The 21,180-nt window shown below is 40.5% G+C and overlaps 1 protein-coding gene across 2 annotated transcripts in view; it reads left to right on the forward strand.

The window, feature by feature from the left end:
• Positions 1-21,180, forward strand: part of USP7 (ubiquitin specific peptidase 7) — a 75,581-nt gene that overhangs the window by 15,523 nt on the left and 38,878 nt on the right. The window contains exons 2-3 of one of the 2 annotated variants that reach the window (XM_040589042.1): positions 17,568-17,672; positions 18,065-18,097. In XM_040589042.1, coding sequence (XP_040444976.1) covers positions 17,568-17,672; positions 18,065-18,097 — 138 coding nt within the window. The remainder of the gene's footprint in view (positions 1-17,567; positions 17,673-18,064; positions 18,098-21,180) is intronic. The other variant, XM_040589043.1, reaches the window with a different exon arrangement.

The following is a 21,180-nucleotide window of genomic DNA, read 5'->3' on the forward strand; positions in this document are numbered from 1 at the left end:
GCAGTCTGGTCCTTGTGATGGATTTTCTCTCTCCTGCTATACAGCTGCATGTGGGTTAAGTCCCAGGGCCTTGCTTTGAGAAGGGAAGTATGGGGAGATCCTACACCTTGGTAGAAGTTCTCTAATAAAATCCTGGAGATCTCTAGTATCCCACAGATTATAATCTGGATGTTCAGTGAAGTCTCTTGCTTACCCAGACTGTCCAAGCCAGTGAGACAGACATCTACTCACCCTATCCCTTGTCTCTGTGTGTGTGTCACTTTTCTGGTCTTGTAGGGTTTCTTTGCTCTTAAAAAGTGGGCTGAAAGTGCATCAGTAGTAACACATCCACAGGGACATTGAAATACCTGAATGTGACCATATGAATGTGAGCAAATCAAAATGTGTGTGAATGTTTTCTTTCTTTTAGCATTTTTATGGTCAAATGATTGGCTAGGTAAAAATCTAGACAATGTATTGTGTCTGATGGGGTTTGTGAACAAGCTTCAACAGGTAAAAGACGCTCCTGTTACATGTGCGCAGCTAAATTTCCTGTTGTGTAGCTTAACTGTTAGAAGTATGCCAGTGTTGTGTTACCACCCTGATAAACACAACATATTGCCACTTACTTGCAGGCACCTGCTCTTTGTAGGTGAAATAACTGAATATTGTATCAAAGGGTTGGTTTCATTCTTTTGCTGGTCGTGAGTGCTGTGTCCCCGAGTGCAGCTTCTCTTCCTTGATAACTTCCAGCAAAATAACCATTCTCTTTTCAGTCCCAGTCTATTTTGCCTTTGTTTTTCTTGGTTTTTATATCTCTTCTTACTCTTTATTGCAAAGGCATGGCATGACATGTCACTTTGGGTTGGTTTTTTTTTTTTTTTCTTCCAGGTTTCCCCTTTCAGAAAGGGAAAGGTATTCCTGCATGGATAACAGTTGCAGTTCAATTATTACTGTCTTTAATAGTTCTTAAATCCTGGTCTTATTCTGACTTTGACCAGTAACATGTGGAGCTTGTTTCAGGTTTGGGTCAGACCTGACTAATGACGTTTACATTGGAGTGCTCTGCGTTAATTCTGTCAGTATGAGGTGTTAAAAAAATAGTGACTTTTAGATGAGAAACCTTCAAATACTGCACACTAGTTGCAGACACATTTTTTATGTGTACTTCTGTTTCTTAAGCAAGATCTCATGGCCTGTCTGCTTTTGAAAGAGGAAACATGGGTTCTTAATTGATTTTTTTTTTTTTGGGGGGGGTGTGTGTGTGTGTGGTGTGTGAAAGGTCCTGAGCTGAGAAAGTGCCAGAAATTACATATTAGACCTCTATGTTTGGATTTATTTCTCCTCCCGTGTACTGTCCCATGCTCCCTCTCGCCCCAGGGAAAACTGCTAGCAGTCCTAGTCACGGAACAGTAGTCCAGGAAAAAGAGAGGAATTAAGATGAGGATCACAGTATTGGGGAGGACTGACAAAAAAAGTATCTGCCTTTGCATGCTCCAGGGGTATACTCAAAACACTGAGAACATTTGAGAGATAAAAGTTGTGGCAGGAAATGTAAATGGACTAGCTAGAGCAAAAGCAGTGTGTGTAGTAAGGGTTTCTGTCACAGCTGTGTGTGTGTTTGTAGTGGCTGATGATGACACAGGCCACAAATACTATATTATTGGAGAGAAAATTAAAGGGTGTGGAGAAAATTTAAGGGACTTACGGTTTTTCTGAAACAAAGGAAGAATCATTCATCATCAATAGAATAAGGGATTTGAGATACAGCGTAATTCCTTGGTGATGTTTATACCAGCTTCTAGCCAGAGGCAAAGCACGAAGGCAGTCATTAATTTTGGAAGTCCTCAAAATTTGCTTCAGATGAGTGGCACTAGCAATGGAGCAAAAATTAGAAGTAGTTGGGAAGATTTGCCAGAAAGAATAGAGTATTGAGATTGGGAGTGTATTTGTGGAATTAGGGCGTTTTGCAGAGTATAAGAAAGATGTAATTCATGGGGTGACACGCAGTAGTCAGCTGTTCTAAAACACATTTTGAAGTCTGTTTTGTTGCCTTTATGCTCTAAAAATAGTTGACCAGAGAGCTATTGAAATACTGTCTGAGGATTTGGTGTATGAAGCAAAAAAAAAAAAAAAAAAAAAGTAATAATAAATACAAAAGTAAACACAAAACGAACATGTGAGCAGTGAAGTACAACTTCCTCTTCAGAATGTATTTTTGCTCAAATCTGTGTGGCTGACACATGTGAGGCAACTGGTTTTCCAAAGAAGGAGGAAAATAATTTTGACCAACTTGTTTCATCTCCCTTTTTAGGGAAAAACTAATTGGGGTGGTAATTTGGGATTGGTGACACATCAGGGCGTTAATGAGTGCTGAAATACACAAGAGCTGCAGCATATAAAATAATCTCCATCCGAAGCATCATCCCTCCACCCTTCATCTACTTGGTTACACTGCAAGATGAAATCTACATTACAGAGGTGCAAGGTCTCATTTCTTGAATGTGTCTCTTAAATTTCTGTTTCTGAAATAGTTGTTTGCACGATTTGCATAAACCACGTAGTTTTGAAGTTTGCAGCTGCAAATGTTACTGTGTGATGTACATGGTTGAAGAAGCTCTGCCTGTGATATAGTTTTAAAAATGATGGCAGGTTTACAGGTGCTCCAGTGTTTATCAGTAGATATTTGTTGGGTTTTTTTTAATTCTTGTTTGTATTTCAGGTAGCTTGATTTTGGAGAGCTGAATTTAGCAAGTCTTGGTGAATGTGGGTGTGGAGTACACAGTAGTTTCTTTGCCTCATTGATCTTGGTGCATTTGTATTAGGATTTGAAAAAGGAAGCAATCCTCAAAATGTGTGTATGGTTGTGCCTTTTTTTAATATGTATATTGTTTTCTATAGAACACTAAGTATAACTTCATTTCTGTTTGTGTTTGCTTAACTAGTACACGGACTTGGCTATGTGGTCCCATGGCAGCCTTTTTGGCACCAGAACAGCTGGTTGGCTATTTAACACTGAAGAGTTAAACAGGAGAAGCTTTTTTTTTTTGTCACTTTTTAAAAGTTTACTTTTGTTTTCATGAAAAAAAAACAAACCACCCAAACCCAAAACCTACAACAAAATTGCTGACAAAAAAGTGATAAAATTGTCAGTGGAGTGCTTAACTGAGGATTATAGAATTCCTGTTCTGCATTCTTTTAAGAATTCCTTGGTAAAAAATGGAAGCTAATACCCAAGATTCCATGTGTTTTCCATACAAAACAGTTTTTCAACTGTGGTATTTGTTTGAAGAAAGTTGTTCTTCATGTAGACAGTATTAAATAATTAGCAGGGTTTAGTGTTAATTTTGGCATCTGCTAACATTTGGATGTTTTCAGTACAGTAGCTTACCTCTCCAAAGCAGTTAAGAGGAGCTGATCTTTAGAACATTTAACAACAATAATCAGCTCTTTCTTGAAGTCCAAATAATTATCTCCCTGCATTAACACTTGAGGGTAGAAAGGTTGCTGCCAGAATGGAAAGAGAAAATAAAAGTCAATGCTGAAGGAAGCCCAAACTGCTTTGGGACCTCATGGTTGTGTGTAAAGGCTGAGGAAGACTCTTGGTTCAGTTCTCTGGTAGGTGTTCATGCTACAAAGCAGGAGAAGGCACCTGGCAGATGATCAGTAAATTAAGGCTGGCCAGAAATTTAATGGCTGTGATCTCTTGGGAGGAGTGTCCAGACCCCAAAATCTTTGTGGAGACTCCAGTCAAAATGGTGACACTTCTGATGTCCAGAAGGGGGCTTCTGTACTAAAGGGGAGCAGGATGGGGTGCCCCCCCCCCCCCCCCCCCCCCCAGCCCCTGCCCCCTGGGGCACCAGCCCTGAGCTTTTTGCCTGTCTCAAGCCAGGGACATCACCAAGTCCACTGTCCCAGCTGCACACTCCCCTGCCTATAGCCATTCTCTGCCTGGCCTCTGGTTCAGTGAAGATTTTTGTAGAACATGGAACAGTGCTAACAAATGAGGTTGGAAAGTTGAGCTTATTAAGTAACAACCTCAAAAACTCCTGGGAACTGTCTTTCAGGAATTTGGGCAACTGGTGGAGAATAGAAAATGCTGAAATCTGTGTCATGGAGAACAAAAAAGCAGCTTGTCTAGCTCATTGTAAAGCATCCTATTTGAAAAAGGAATGTGTTTTGTTTTGCTCGCTCTGCAGTTGTTAATTTTAGATTTAGAATAAACTTCATGTCAATTGAAGTGAAAACAAATGATAAAATTAACCCAAAGTATAGAATTGGTTTTTTTTTTTGGTAGGAATCTCTTAAAATCATAGTTTACCATTGTGCTTGAAGTGTGTGTGTTGTTAAACACAGCAAAATCTGAATTTCAATAGAAACTGATGGTTTTGCCAGTGGTGTTTCTTATATCGTTGGGAGGAAACGGTAAATATCCCTTGGTTACCAGGCCATGCACGTGTGTGTATCAGTTCACATAAAGGGCTTAACAAAAAAAACCCCCAACAACAAACCTTGAATGGTTGAATTGTTGTTGTCATTTTCCCCATGGTTAATCTAGACTTGTAAAAGCAACCCTGATATGAGGTTAGGATTTATCAGTATTGGGCAGACCCATGCCAGCCGGTTCAGCTCCGTGCTTGACTGTGGCAGCGGCTAATCTGCAGTGCAGTTCCTGGTGCGGCACACTCAAACAGGAGGAAACCCTCAGAAGCACCGGCGTTGGGCTGGGAGGCAAAGCCATCACCCGTGGGTGCAGGGCTGGGTGGGGAGCCCGGGGCTGATCCTGCTCCCTGCCCTGCACCATGTGGATGCTTCTCGGCAACTGGGATTGTTTTTCTTGAAGTGGAAGAGAAGCGTGACTTGGGTGCAGTCGCGCTCTTATTTGAATGCAAAGTGCTAAACACTTCTGCAATAGATTCCCCTCCTCCCCCACCTCAGTAAAGTTTATAGACGGTACAAAACTGTGTTCTCAGTCAGGAGTCTTGTGTGTATATATATATTTTTTAAAAAAAACCTGTAGGCTGGTAACATGTTCTTTAGTATGAATGTTCAAAAGCTTCTTATGGAACCCTGCATATTTGCATAAGATTAGCCTCCCTGGATTGAGTAAAAATTGTTTAACCTGATGTCTTGAGGTCTGTCAGTAGCAGATGCTTGTGTTAGATGTTAGGGCAGGGGAGGTATGGCAAGTTCCCTGCTGTGCTCACCCCGAGGGTGTCTGAGCCTGGCCAGGCTGCCTCTGTGCCTTTTCATGGCTCCTGATGGATTCTTCTTCCGTTCATTGCTTTGCCTTCGGAAGTGAGTGGGAAATAATATATGCTTTGTATAAGTTCACTGTGCTGCTGCATCTTGAACACTGAGTGCAACCTGGTTAACGGCCTTGCTTACTTCCTCCATCTTAAAAAGGTATAGGAGAAGTTAAGAAGCTACAACAAGGAGAATAAAGATCATAAAAGGTATCAAATGGCTGCTGTAGCAGTAATGGCTAAGTAGACTAGGAAGTGTCCCTCTGCCCCCAGTGTCGTGGGTAACTGAGGAAAGGTGTGCTAGAAGTCTGGAAAGCAGAGTGGCAGGACAAGGTGAAACAGAAGCAATGTAAGACCCCCAGAACACAGAATGTAACATCAAAGGAGGGACTGAAAACAAAAAGAACGAGTTACTTTGTACAACAGCTAAACTGTGACACTCACTGCTGGAGTGTTGTAAATACGGCTAATGTCTGCTGGTTTGGAAAGTGGGGCACATGATCGTAGGGCATTTTGAAATGCAGAGGCACTATCCTCAGGTCAGGAAGTCCCAGAGCCATGAGATGGAGCCCTGGGAAGGTGCTCTACAGCAGTGTCCCTCCCCATGCCTGTTCCCTGCAGCCTGCCCTGGCTCCCTTTGTTGACCAGTCGAACCTGCGTGCTGTGCTTTGACACTGCCTTGGAGCCAGAGGGAGCTGGGGGTGCGTCTTGGCCTCCGCAGCATCTTTTACAGAATGTTTCAGAGCCTTCAGAAGTTTCACATACAGCATGAAAAAGGGTTTTGTTTCCTTTAAACTCTCATTCTGGTAATTTAATGTAAAGCCCCTTGTGTTGTAAGTAGTAGAAAATAATTGTTCTCCGGTGGTGTTTTTTTGTTTGGGTGTTGTTCAACCCCCTGCTATTCCGGATACTTGTCTGACATGCCCTATAGCCCCCTTTAGTCACTTTTTCTCTGAAGAGAATATATCCAGTTAGTATTCTTTGTCCTCATTCTTAACCTGTTGACATGTTATATGAAGAAGTTAAACCAGCACACAGATCAAGCTTTATTTATGGTTCCCCTTATAAACAGTATCTTTCTGCTTCTGTATTATCATTTCAGATGGTTGTAGTATTCAGTGCACTGTGCTAATTAGAGCCTGTAGTAGTTCTTCTTTATAGATATACTGCTTCAAGAACAATATATGGTCAGATGCTCTGCTTAGGAATTCCCTAGGTCTTCCAGTTGTGCATGCCAGCTGAGCAGTATGTGCATCATGGGGCAAATCACCACTGTCTGTGTACCCAAGAATATTTTTGCATTTTTCTATATTCACCATTGGACTACCAGATCAAGTTTGTAGGTGATTTGGTGTGTGATTTCATGCTGCTTTGCTATAATAGCCACCTTTAACGCAGGTTTAGTAGTTGCATTGTTAGCCTAAAAGGAGTAATTTCTTGTGAGCATATTTGATTTAGACTCCTGTACTATTTGGCAAAGAAGCCCAGATTTAAGCATGTGTTGTCCAATGAGCAGGAAATATCATTAACTCTGCTTGCTCTCTTCTTCACAATTGTATCTCAATTTTTAAAGTTACTATCCTGATGCTGATTTGTTTGCCTTTCCCTCTTCTCACAAAAGCCTGGTCTTGGAATTACTAGCTACCTGTAACCACTAAGTCGGATTCCTTTGAACCTGCTTTACATGTCTATCCATTTCTCTGCACAGCAGAAAACATAAGACAGAAGAGGTGAAACAAGATCAACATTAGCAAATCTCCAGTGATAGAGGAAAACCTTTAAAAGCAATGCTGAAAATAAGAGGAAGAAATGCTAAAGGCATCAGGTCCTAGGTGTGAGGTCTCTGATGTGCACTTTGCACAGCTTCTCTAGCTTGGAGTGATCTGTCCTGTTTAAAGGTAAATTAAGGTACAAGCCTAAAAGTAATTTTTTTTCTCCTCCTAGTGTCTGTAAAATCAATTGCAGTGCAAAATCTGTATTATCCACTTTGGTTATTTGCTAGGAAATGATTTTGCACTTAAACTCCAATATGGACAGATCCAACAATGTTTCAACAGTTAAAAGAAATTGTGTCAGTAATAGGAAAAAAAGATTTAATATATTCATGCTACCTTTCTATGCTACTGCTAGTCTGAGCAAAGTTCAGCACGCTTCAGGACTGAGCAGTACAGTTAGCATTTGCTGTACCTATGAATCCATTCTCAATCAGAATTTCAGAATCTGAAATAATGGCAAATAATATTTTGACTTTGTAACAAAGTTCCTACACCGAATCAGTCTACCTTCAGTGGTATATGTCATCACACTAACCCGTGTAAGGCAATGTTTTATATTACTGTTAAACGTGCAAACCCTTTTTGCTGCTTAAGTATATAACAAGCGTTAGGTTGTAGTATTGACTTCAGTAGGTGCACCCCAAAACTTTGAGACTGTGGACTGTACTCATCCAAAATGATACAGAAGTGTGTTTGAAAACTTATCTAGTTGACTACTAAGATTTGTGCTGGTCTGGATGGTGAAGGTGTGTGCTTTCCTTTACTTTGACAGGAAAAGAGGGAGGTGCCAATGGGAGCATAATCACTGATCCTTTAACATGCTCATATTATTATCCAAATAAACTAATTTTAATTGCTATTTAATTGTCTTTTTTAAAATGCCAAGATTGTGATCACATCGTTTATAGCATGCTGAGTCTAGTGTCATGTGTACACATAAATGCTCTGTGATGCTTGGACTGCCCTGGCTCCACCTGAGTTTGTATCCTTTTCTTCTCTGTGTCAGAAGTTCATTTTTCTTTGAGTGGTTTTTCAGCCTTTCTAGTCATGAGTGCCAGAGAGCTTAGCGTTTGTTGCTGCAGTAAGTCCATTACTCAGTAAAGCAGTAAAACATAAAGAGGGGTGTGATACTTGAAAAACACATTGTTTAGGGTGTGTTCAGTAGGTTGGGACCGAGTGCCTTGTCTTCAGCGAAGATGTAATCATACTACCATCTCTGGAATGTGCAGGGGCAAGACGTGACGAGTTAAGGTAGTTGCTTCTATGGCCTTGCTGCTCTAGATACAGCAAAGAGAAGGTAGTGCAAGTCCAGTAATTGTTGTAATAGCTCATGACACTTCTGATGTTTCAGCCTTTCCTTAATGTGGAAGAAAATAATTTGTCAGCTGTTCTAGTCACTGATTTTTGAGTATTACATGGGAGCCAGAAGCAGTCTTGCTGCCTTCCTGATCTGATAGTTTTATAGAAGTGTAACCTATGCTAAGAAGGCTCATCAGACTAAGAGAAGGAGCTACGAAAGATTTTTCAGCAGACTTCTTGCCCTGATGACCGCCAAGGGGTTGTGACACTGTAGAATGGGTAAAGCCAGGCTAGTGACACAGGCAGGTCATATAATATCATAACATACAACATCAAATAACATCACTGTACTGAAGAAAAAACTTGTGCTGGTGTTGCTATCTACTCCAAGTTATTAAACACCTGGAGCTTAAAGTGTATGAAAAATTTCTTCAAATGAAAAGGCTGTCTGTACAAACTCATCAGCAAAAGTATGAAGTTGTAAATACATTGGGTAATTATGGGTGTGTTGTTAGTGTCCAGACTGAACCCTGGTTCATGCAGCCTTTCATTTAATGCTAAATTATTCATAAAGCAGAGAATTAAACAGCTGAAACCAGGCAGTAATGTAGTCACTGTTTGTTTTAGTAAATTTTTTGGGGTGACTTCTTAAATGGCAGCTTTTGGTCTGCTGAGTAATTGCATTGATAAAATCCTAAATGCTTTATACACATCTATAAGAAGTTAATCATATTTTTAAGACTTAAAATTTTGTTTTGTAAAGTGCCATCAGACAGCTTTCCTCTTCAAATATAAGTGGATAAATGAGTTGCTGCAGCAAATTGCCTGGTTTATAGAGCATGTTCTGTGTATGCTATTTGTTCTCGGCTATTTTTCTAGGCACAGTGTTACATTGTACCTCTTCTATTTTCACATTAAGATAACTTTCTCAGTAGGATGAAGTTTCAGGCACTATTTACCTTACAGACTGGTATCTTTCATGCATGTTGTTTAGTGTTCAGGAGCTTCTTAGTGTAATCAACTTCTTTGTTTTATCTCAGAATAGAATAGTCATGTAACCTATTAATCTGACTCTTTCCCCCCCCCAGTTAGGTACATTGGTGCAATTTAAAACCAGTTTTGCCGTCCTGTGTTTTGTCAAGATGTTCTCTTTGGACAGGCAGACATGATAGGAATACAAGGCAACAGCAATATATAGTGATTGATCGGTGTAGTTAAGTGGTGGTTGCAGCCTGACTGTGTGTCTAATTGCTGCTAAATATTTTGTAGGCATGGCAGAGATGGTGAGTCTGCTTCCAGGAAGCTGTCCCATCCCAGTAATGTTTCCTTCTTCATTACTGTCTTGTGCAGCATCATCTCCTTCTGTTGGTGATTTGCAATTCACAGTCAATAATGCAATAATTATTTGTTTCAGATGGCAATTAGAGGGCAAGAGACTTCCATATAATACTATTTCTAGGTTTTTTTAAGATCTAATGTTGGCTACTTGCTCTTTAGTAAATAAATGTCCTTTCTACTTGCTTGCTTTCTTTCTGAATTTGCTAAGGCAAATTTTGGAAGCATCGAAGACCTTTAAACCTTGTCTCCCTAGCTACAAGTCATCTCACTTCCTACACTCCTAACACCTTTCTCCTTTTATCTGTAAGCTTGCCTCTTGTCTCCTGATACTTTTCTAGAAAGCCTTTTCTTCTTAAGACATTGTCCTTGATCATACCTTTCTTGTTTAGAGGTTTACATTGCTAGATACGCCTTTTGACAGTGGATCAAGTATTGAGAAAGTAATGAACCATGAAGGAAGAAAAAATAGTAAATGAAACAAAAGCAAACTACCCACTATTTTGCTAATGTGAGAATTACCTTCTAGCTGTAAAAGTAAATTACATGATTTTTACAAGTCATGGAAACATCTGTGGCAGCAGTTATCTACACCTTGACATCAGTCTGTAGGGTCTTGGGGATTTATATACTTCCCTTTCCCCTCCTCCCATTCTACTGGCCAAGTTAATTTTTGTCTCCATTATTGTTTCATCCTTTAAAAATGCTTTAGGTGGATTGCCTTTTTTTTTTTTTTTAAAATGCCTTTTGAAAGGCTGCCACACTACAGAAATTGGTTGATACCTTTTTGGATTTTCATTGCAGCAACCTAGGACTGTCTTGAAAAAACAGAACTCTGTAGAAACACTTTTAATTTAATTCCTTTTCTCCTGAGTCCCTTTGTGCAGTAAGTGGTGTTTGTATTCTACCTACAGGTAGGGATTAGAGGCCAAATAGTTTCTCTTCTGAAAGGCAGAGTTCTTCCAGAGCAAGCAAGAGGAAATTTTGCTTCTAGTTGTTTAAAGATTGATTATTGTAAATTAATCCCATGGAGATCGTAGAGTTGGGAACTTATTTGGCTAATCTTGGTGTGTGTTGTTAGTGTTTTGGTTTTTGGGGTTTTTTTTGGGTTGTGTGGTGGTTTTTTTTTGGTGTCTCCGTCCCCCCCCCCGTCCCCCCCCCCCAAAAAAAAAACAAACCCTGCCTCCTGGGAGTAATGCCTATTAATCTGGCTTCTGCTGGCTTTTGTAGCAGTGGCTTCCAGACTTCTGGAGGGGCAAGTGGCTGGAGCCCACAGGTTTTCTTGTGAGCTGCTAGTATAGTCACATAAAACCCAGTTCCACTCGCGCAGTACACTACCTGCAGCCTGCTTACAGGCATGGTTTGGGGGCTTTGCTACAGAGAGTTGTGAAGTAATGCGTTTGCATGGTTTTTTTTCTAGTTAAAGGCAGGTATACTTTACCTTCCTCACATGCATCTAAGTTTCGTATTTACTTTCAGGAAGTAATGCTTTTGCTTTAAGGTTTTCTGAATGAGTTTTATCAGTGTCTTCTTTGCACCACCATAGTTCAGTAACTGCTTCAGAAGCACTGCATTTACTGCTTGCTTGATGATTTTTTTCAAATATGTATTTTGATATGCTGCCCAGTAGTTATAATATCAAAGGTCAGTTTGGTGGTAAAAGAGGTATTATTTAATATAGCACTTGAAATCACTGAATGTTTTTTTTCATTATAATTTCTAGCAATGGTGATTTTAAATTTTTTTTCCTTGTGTGCTATTATCCATGTGAGACTGGCATTCTGAATTATGCACTGAAGAAGTAAACTTTTATAAGTTTGACATATTTAAACTATTTTTGTATTTTAAAATAATACTTTTTTTAAAACTCTTTGAAGGGATTATAGTATCTTCCACAGTTGAAGAGGAGTTAGGCAGTGAGTGCTGAAGGATCAGTAGCTCGGCAGGGCTGCCCCAGGGGGTCGTTACAGGTTCCTCTGCTTTCAGGTGGTCCAATGGGTTCTGACACTGAGGTACAAAGCTGGACCTGGACTGCATGTTCAGCATGCAACTGATATCATTTGATGCTGATGTAATTTGACTGCTTCAAGACTGACTTTGTTCATTTTTCAGTGAGGTTTAAGTTGTCTGACTTTATTCTTACCTCCTACCACCTTATATTTTGTGCTCAGTAAGTCAGTTTTCTTAGTGTTGACTGCAGCTTCACTCATCCACTGGGATTCACACCCACACGTACCCCCACTTTAATCAGTACATACTGTTAGGAAGGCTTTGATTCTGGAATGTCTGTCTAGTCCAGCAGCAGAGGAGAAAGTCATGTGTTTTCAGCTTTCCCCCTGTAAAGGCAGAACCCTGGATATGAAGTATGGTTCATCAAAGTCTTCAAGACTGCTGCCAGCAGTGAATGACTGTCTGACTTCTTCTCAGCCTGCTAATGCTACAGTTAGTGCAACTTCCTTGTTGTTTCTGGGATAGCTGTGGCAGTTCTGCATGGAGGTCTACACGAACAGTCTCTAGTGACATGTTAACATCCCCAATACTAGTCATTTCCATGGTGAGGCGGTTGTACATGATAATCGTAAGCAAGATTTTCATGTCACTTACTCCTCCATTGTGGTCTCTTTAACCTCAAAAGGAAACATAAATGTTTCATAACCTGCCAGGGAGACTGCTTCAGTTTCTCCTCTGTGGCTGCCAGATCCAAAAGCTAATGACAAGCATTATCGATAATCTTTCAAAAGTTGAATATTTGGTGTGGTATGAGTCATGACTGAAACCTATGAAGTTAGTAGCCTGTTGACATTATCATAGAAGTAGTAGCAATGTTCTGCTGTAATTTAATTGCTGTGATAGTGGAGTCATTCTGTAGCTTTTGTCCACATGTGACTGCAAGCACGTTTACTGCTGAGCAACATATCTTGCATCTTGGAGAGAGATGAAATTCTGCAGTGCTCTGGTCTTGTAACAGAGCTTATGTTGTGCCACCAGCCATGTGATCTTGACAAAATCTTTTCTGCTGTCTCATTGATAGGAGAAAAATACAGCAAACTTTGGAGTTCCTTCCCTGTAGATTTAAGTTATTGTGAACAGTAGAACAATAGAGCAATATATCTTTCAGTGACACTGAGTTCATCTTACTAAACCAGCTGAATCCACCTGAACAGCTTTTTTTGAGTAGTATCTTTTAATCATTGTTGCTATTTTCGTTCTGATTACTTAACAGTGTGAGTGTTTGAGTATGATAATGCTGAGGTTATAGTCAATAAGAAGGAGATTTTTTTTTTCTCCTTTTTTTTTTAATACTTTCTGTAAAGTCTGGCACCCCGTGGCAAGATTGTAGTTTCTCCCCCCTGCCATTAGTATCACTTGCAATAACCATTTTGCTTTCAGGCTTTCATCTCAACACTTTGGTGACAGCTAGTTAATGAGCAACGAAAGTGTGCACCTGCAGTCATTTATATATGATCCAGTGATTTGTCTAAGGTGACTGATGCTTCTTACTAACTTCCCAAACTATTTTGTCATAGTCCAGTTTCGTTCCAGTTGTATATATCAGATTTTAGACCTGATTTCTTTTCAGCATTCATGATCAGACTCAGTAATGTCTGAAATACCTCTTCTTGGAAGGTGCCTTAACCTTTAAACTGTAGAGACCCCCTTTTAACACTTCAGGCTGTATTGTTTGTAGTGCAGTGGCATGAGTAGATAGAAAACTGTATATAACCTTGAATGTTTCAGAAGAAATTTTCACTATGCTTCATGTTGCCTTGCATTCCTTTTTGTAATGGAAGAATATCTACAAAGTTGTAGGTGTTGCGTTTTGGGTAGGTAGGAAACAACTTAAGTGCCCTTCATCAGTCTAATAGTGTCTAAAATGTTTGTACTGAAAGTTGTGTTTGTTTAATATTTTGCAGTACTGCAAAAAATTCTTGCAGTTTAATATTTGCGGCAAGTTAGTATTTAAAGAGTTAAACCTATTCCTTATTCATAAGGTCACTTAATGCTCTGTTGTAGTACTTAATTTATGTGGTTTGTGTTAACTTTTGGTTGATTAATGGACTGCATCTTTAATTTATTCCAGGGATACGATTAAACCGGGTATTCTGGTCTAGAAACTGACAGATGATGTGACTGGGGTGATGTTGACACACTGTGGTTTAAGCTGCATTAAAGACAGCAATGTATTAAGCAGTATGTTTAATAGGAAGGTTCTCCTGGCCAGTGTGGACAGGTACTTTTTCTTAGTCCTGTATTGTATAATTTGAATAATTCTTTGGCATCGTTCTGCTTGAAGTGAAGGAAAAAACATTTCTTAATTAAATCTTGGTGTGATTAGACAGTTCTTTCCTATGAGCTCTTAAGGACAACAGAGGAAAACATAAATTACTGGTTTTCAGTGCTATAGTTGAAAATAGATTTTTGTCATACTTCTTGCTAGTAAATCTGTTGAAAAAGGACTGTGTTTTGTTTGTGCAAAGTATTTACTGCAAAGTTTAATTTTTAGTAGTTAAAATTTTCCTTTATTCACAGAAGCCCAAAACATTTGCTAGTGTTATCTGGGTTCCATATCCGAGAGCTGTATTACAAAATGTGTGTCAATATGTCAGAAAAAGCAGCAGTGTTATATATCATCATTGACTTTATCTTATCACTAAATACTGTCTCTCAGAAGCTGCCTCTGTTTATCTTGATTGCTTTTGCTATGATCTATTCTGCATTTTCTCCCTTCTCTCTGCTAACCATTCATACTTTTGGGGAATGTAGAGCTGTGTCTCACAGAAAGCTCTTTTTCTTAGTTAAGGACAGTTCTTTCCCCATAAAACACAGTATCAACGCTTAAATACTCTGTTAAAAGAATATTAAATACTCTGTTAAAAGAATATTTTGGATGAGCTTTTAGTGAAGATCTTCACTATCCCTCAGGTGTTTACTTCCGTTTGTTTCTAGATACTAAGTTGCCTTGATGATAACTTCAAAAATATAAATATTTTGTAATAAATAAAAGTTTATAACATATATTAAATAAGTATTTATTTAAGAATAGTAAACCCCTGGTATTAATTTAGCGTAAGCAATTGTTGCGTTGCTGTGGGCATGCTGTATGCTTCCAGATAAAAGTGAACCAGAAGACAGCTTCCTTGTTAGATTATAACCATGCTGTTAAAAGATTAAAAAGAAAGAAAGGAGGAAAAAAAAAGGCAAGCAAGCTGTGGAAATAAACTTAGGGTGTTTCTTTCTTTCTTTTCCTGTTCTTGAATTACGGCAGTTCAGACCTGTCCCCCCTACCTTTAATTTTGTTGTATTTTGAGTTATGTTCATTTTAACTTGCTGTTCTACTGCACTGCAGTGTTACCAATGCAGAGAGCTGTTAGTGGGGACTTCTGCAGCTGTACTGCTCAGGTGCCAGTCTTCTGCAAACCTTTTTCTAATAAAATCAAAACTTTAAGTCATATTTGATTTTGCTTTCTTATTAATAATGAGAAGGGTGCACACTTTATTGTGGATGCTGCATACTGTATGTTGCAGCGTATGTGTTTCACTCCTGCCTCAGTGAGATCTGCTGTGTCCTAGTAAGCTTCCGAAAGCTGTGTTTGAGCGCAAAGTTTGTGATCTTTTGTAGCTCTAATCCAGAAGTAAGTCTCTAACCTGACCTGTTTCTGTTCATGCTGGGGGCAGAGGTTATTAGCTCGGTGGATTTACTAGGAGAGTAAATAGTCTGAACAGGAGTGTCGGTTGTGAAAGTATCTTTTCTTGTGTACTGTGAATTGGAATGAGGCTGCAAGAGCGTGAGGTGCACACCTCTGCGTGGCGGAGGAGAGGAAGGACTGTGAAGCAACTGGTGATCGAGTGCAGGTGCCAAGTGCACACCAAAGCCGCTCTCCCTGCCCTCCTCAACTGGGCAAGGGAGGGAACATACAGCAAAAGGCTCCTGGGTTGAGAGAAGGACAGGGAGATCACTTAGCAATTACAGTCACGGGCAAAACAGACTCAACATGGGGAAATTAGTTCAACTTATTGCCATTCAAATCGGAAAAACACCTTTTTCCCAGCCCTCCCTTTTTCTCGGGCTCAGCTTCACTCCTGATTTCTCTAGTTCCTGCCCCTGAGCAGTGCAGGGGACTGGGGAACTGGGGTTACGGTCACTTCATCACCCATTGTCTCTGCTGCTCCCTGCTCCACCGTGGGGGCCCTCCCGCAGGTGACAGTTCTCCGTGCACTTCCCCAGCGTGGGGCCGCCCCACGGGCTACAGTTCTTCATGCACGGCTGGGTGCAGCCCCTCAGGAACAGCCGGCTCCAGCCGGGGTCCCCCGTGGGGTCACAGGCCCTGCCCCAGCGCCGCTGCCCGCGGGTCACGGCTCCTGCGGGCACCCCCTGCCCCCGGCGTGGGGTCCTGCCCGGGCTGGGGGGGGGTGTCTGCTCCCTCATGGACCTCCATGGGCAGAGGGGGACACATCCTGCCTCACTGTGGGCCTCACTGGGCTGCTGGGGAACCTCTGCTGTGGTGCCTGGAGCCCCCCGGCCCCCTCCTGCCCTGCCCTGCCCTGGGGGGCTGCAGGGCTGCTGCTCTCACAGCCCCCCGCCTCTCTCCAGCTGCAGCTGCTGTTGCGCAGGTTTCCCCCACCCTGCTGCCTCCCTTCTGAAATATTTGATCCCGGAGGTCTCGGGCCTGGAGGTCTCGCCTTGTGAGTCAGCTGGCCTGGGCTCTGTTGGACAGAGCTTCTAGCAGCTTCTGGCCGAGGCCGCCCCTGCAGCCCCTGGAGCACGCCCTTGCCACGCGAACCCACAGCTTCCCTGCTCGCGTGGCTTACCGAGCTGTCCCTTCCCCCCCCCGCTTGCGGGGACCGCGGGGACTGTCCCCACGGCGGCCCCTGTCCCTGTTGTACCGCGGGTGCCTGCAGCCCCCCCGCCCGGCCCCGGGAGCGGGGCGCTGTCCAGGGTGCTGAGAGGGGCCGCCTACCCGCGCCCTGCCCGCCCGCGCTGCCGGGGTGGGGGGTTGAGGGCTGCTCTCGGTGTCCTGGGAATGAACACACAACAGCAGGACAGGTATAGCAAAGAGGAACTTACCAGAGCCTTCAGTGTTAAGTGGTGCTTGCCTTCAACTGGTTGCAAGGGGTTTTACAGTTTGGTGAGAAAACAGTTTATTCAAGAATATATCTGCTTCCTATAATCACGCTCAAATGATCGATCAGCTTCCGATGTGCAAGCAATGGAGGAAGGTGGTTGGTGGTTGGATAGGTCAGGAAGATGCTTGTGCAGTCAAAGCAACACGTCTTTAAAATAGTGGGGCTTTAGTTCATGGTATTGTTTCATTTCTATTTTTCTAGTGGTTTTTACATGTCTCTCAAACGGTTACTGTAGCAAAACATAAGAGCAGTGATGGCCAGAACCTGGAAATTGTTGCATGAGGTAGTAAAGGATTTCCTCTCCAATTTTTCCCACAAAAGATTTACATCTTACTGTTACACTTGGTTAGATGTTTAGTTTTGTTTTGTGTTTTTTGTTTTTGTTGTTGTTTTTTTTTTTAAAGCAGTGACACTGAAGAAGTCAACTTGTTAATTTAGAAAGTCTTCTATTAGAAACTTATATCTGTATAAAAATGTGGAACACCAGAAAAAGTAACTTTAAAGTTTTTGTTTAAGGAGACTTGATTATGAGTTGCTGACTGTAAGGCCATTTGGAAACTTAAGAATCAGCTTATGTTCTTTGTATTTCTATTCTGCATCAATGTGGACTTTTTGCTTCATCCATAAGTATTCATCTGTTTGAGGAATTTTACAGTTTATATACCATACAAGTAGATTTGTTGTGCTATAGTTTAAGGAGAAACTGTTTTGCCCAAAAGTGTGCCCTTTGTGTGTCTTGTAAGCACTACCTGAGACAGAAATGTTAATACAGCTGATTTTTTTTTTTTTTTTTTTTTTCCCCTGTTAGCTGGAGATACAGATGATCCTCCAAGAATTACTCAAAATCCTGTCATTAATGGTAATGTAGCAATGGCTGATGGGCATAACAACACTGAAGAAGACATGGAAGATGGTAAGTAAATATTTAATAAAAACATGGTTTGTTGGCTTCATTATTTTTAGTATTTTTGAGGACAAAATGGGCCATGTCTTACCTGTGTCCTCTGAACTGCAGCTCATTAAAAAAATGAAACCCTCTGTAGTTATGGCTGCTGGTTTTCTGTATAGGCATCCTTTTAACATAGCTGTACAATAGGATTAGGCATCTGAGGGCCTGGATTTTTTTTATCTTACTCTTTCTAGGTATTCATTAAAAATTGCTGAAAGTGATACTGCCCATTGTTATATTTTGTGATACATCCCTTTAAATGTGCTGTAACTGGTGCTTTGCTGAATAGTAATTTTGTCAGTTATGCAATTCCTTCAGGACTTTTAGAATCCTTATCTGTCCTGCTCTCTTGTCAGGTGGCAGCTGTGATCAGATTTTGTCTTTGTATGGTAAGTCAGTGGCAACTGTTCTGTTGAGGAATGTTTTTTGCCCCAACTCTGCCCTTTTACTTGCAAATGCAAAGGAAGAAGTTTGTATTGATGTCCTGTTAATAAAAGGGGACATGGGTTTTTGTAATCCTTCTGTTGGCCTATTAAATGAAAACAAGGTTGCACAGTTTTTTCTGTTACAGAAGATCAAATAATTTTTAAATAGATGTTCCTGAGCTTATTTAAAGAAAGATAATGAGTCTGTAATTCACATAAGTCTGTTATTATGCTTAGTGAGGAAAATATACAATGATACTTCTTTTCTTAGGAGAGGATATGGGAGGGGAACTGTTCTTATTTTGAAGCATTAAATAAAATTGAATTGGGAGAAGGGAGAAAAAATATGGTTGGGTTTCATTCCTCTCTGATTCCTTATTTCATGCTGTTTTGTGAGAGTACATTCAGGACTAGGCTTAAACATTTTTTTATTTTTTTTTTTAGACGAATCTGTGCCTCTCCCCCCCCCCCCCCCCCCCCCCGTTTTCTTTGAGAGAAGGCAGAGTTTGAGGTTAAAGGTCAAAAAAGTGCTTACCTTCATGTATTGAAATAAAATAGAATACTGATAGAGTGATAGTGTTACACAAAGAGAATATGGTTTAAGTTCAGGTCAGAAGCATTTCATGGTTGGATTTCCTCTGTATCATTGGCAAAGATAAAGTTTCCCATGATCAGATTCTTGCAATAAAGTAAAAATGAGGGCTGGTTAGCCTATGATATTTTTTTTTTTGTCTGATTGCCTGCTCTTACTCGGAGGGCTTCAATTCCTTGCTCAGAGTAACTAGCTGAGACTGAAATAGGGAACACTGGTTTTATCCAAATCAAGTCACCTGTTATAAAAGATGTTAAATATCTTTGTCAGGCCATGATATTTGCAGGGTGGCAAGAGAAGATCATGTGGGTTGACACTGACCGGCAAGGACAGCTCTGTTGAACTTCTCGGCGGTAATGAGGTGTATAGGTAGAAAGCCTGGTAGGGTTTGCTGTCAATACAGCCAGTAGAAAACACATTGGTCAGTTAGTACAAAAAATTGTCCAGATGTTGTACAAGCAAAAGGGACTTAAGCTGCAGAAGCAACTGATGAAACACAGCCAGTATCAAGGAAGGCAATAATCGGGTGTACATCTCTTCATTCAGAAAAAGATGGATTTTTTTAACTCAAAAGCTATTGTCAGACACTTTCTTTCATTTACTAAATATTCAGTTCCTCTCAGAGAACTGGATATGAAAGTGTCGTGGTAGGGAGAAGTAGTCCCTGAAGGTATTTGGCAAAGGGCTTGTGAAAGCTACTGCATTTGTGGTGGCACTCACGTCTTTGTGGACTTTCAGGATGGTCAAGAGCTCTGCTGTTGGGGGTTAAGTTTGATTATTAAGCAATACTCTTAATAGTTCCTTATTATCATATTTGAATAAGGAGTGTCTGGCTGCATTTTGGTGCTGTTATAGCTCTGCATTGCCATGGATAGAAAATAGTGTTATTGCAAAATGTTATAATTGCAAAAACATTCCTGAAGACTTGCATCATGTAAGCGGATGATGCCTCTTTTCCAAGTCTTGTAAATCAGATTAGCTGCTTGCTGTTGCATTATTTACATACCAGTGCAATTGCTGTCTTGCTGTTTATTCTCTTGCTATCCTGGTTTGCAGCTTGATGTACATGTATAATGGACAGCTTGGAGATTCACAAGATAGGAAAAGATGGAAGGAGGCATTGGTCGCTTTGATACACACGCTCTGTTTTCCCTTGCTGTTATTCATAGAGAGTGGAATCAATCTGAACTGATAAAGAATGCATGAAGAGAATTTAGGTATCTCTTCAGTGAAGATCTTAATGAGTTTAGTGTTCCTGCAGAAGAGGTGAAGAGTAGGATAAAAGGTTGATGCATCCAGCTGGATCATAGAAACCAGCTTTCTGGTGAATTTTTGAGTTGGGGAAACCTTTGAGGTGATTTTGTTCCTCTTGTTTAGCAGAAAAAGCAATGACTGATAAGATTGGAAAAAAGTGCAGGTCTCATCGCCTTTGCTAGGCAACTAACCACAGGCATTTTGAAGAACACATAATGGGGGCAGCAGTGGACCACCAACAGGACTTTAAGATAAGGCTGTGTTCTCTCAAGTGGTTTGACTAGAACCTGTTATTGCTTCGTATGATGCCTTAGCAATTAAAAAGAACCAGCTGAAGGAATAGGCTATGACTTAATATTCAGAGAATGACTTAATGAATTAGGCTTTGTGAGCTGGAGTAGCAGCTTCTGCAAATAAAAAATAATAAAACCAAGGTTCTGATCAAATTTTATCAAATTCATCAGTATTTGAAACAGCACATCGAATAAATTCTCCTAGAAGTTAAATTTCAAACAGAAGATCCCTAGCTAAAGATAAACTCACAGCTTTGCAATTACCTACTGAAGTCTCGTTTCTGTGAAGAACTGCAGAGGCTAGGAGGCTTTCAGAAGCACCAGTCTTAGCCATATACTAGTATTGCATGCTGTATTTGGATCATTATTAAAATATTCATGGACTATTCAGCCAGTTTCTCCATTAATAATTCAGGTTCAGAATATTTTAATAACATCAGTGTACTTTAAAGTTAGCAACATTTACTAAGAAAATAAAGAAATCTGCTTTTCCCAAAGGTATAAACACTTAAATATGTATTCCAGTCTTAAAATGGATCATGTTCTGTATTTGGATCTCTGATTTGAAGGATCTTTGCTGTATCAAGGTGCTAGATGTGACATTCATCTTACCAGTGAAAAAATCTTTGCCATGTAGCAAGTATAAGTCATTGTATGTAATTTCACCAGGCATTGTCAGCTGGGTCTGGGGTCTTTCTATCTTCTGTTCAGGATCGTGCTCAGGATCATGTATCTGTAGTTCAGGGATTTGTAGAAGTCTTACCTGCAAGTCACTACTGAATCACTGGGCTGCCAACTGCAGTCTTTTATTGGAAAATAGTGGACATGTTGGTGATGGTGAAAAAAGATATTATTTCTTTGTGCTCTGGAAGAATACTCATCGCACTTGCTATTTAAACTTCGTTGTT

This window comes from Falco naumanni, chromosome 4 (assembly GCF_017639655.2).
Source record: "Falco naumanni isolate bFalNau1 chromosome 4, bFalNau1.pat, whole genome shotgun sequence".
In the NCBI taxonomy this organism is placed as follows: Eukaryota; Metazoa; Chordata; class Aves; order Falconiformes; family Falconidae; genus Falco; species Falco naumanni.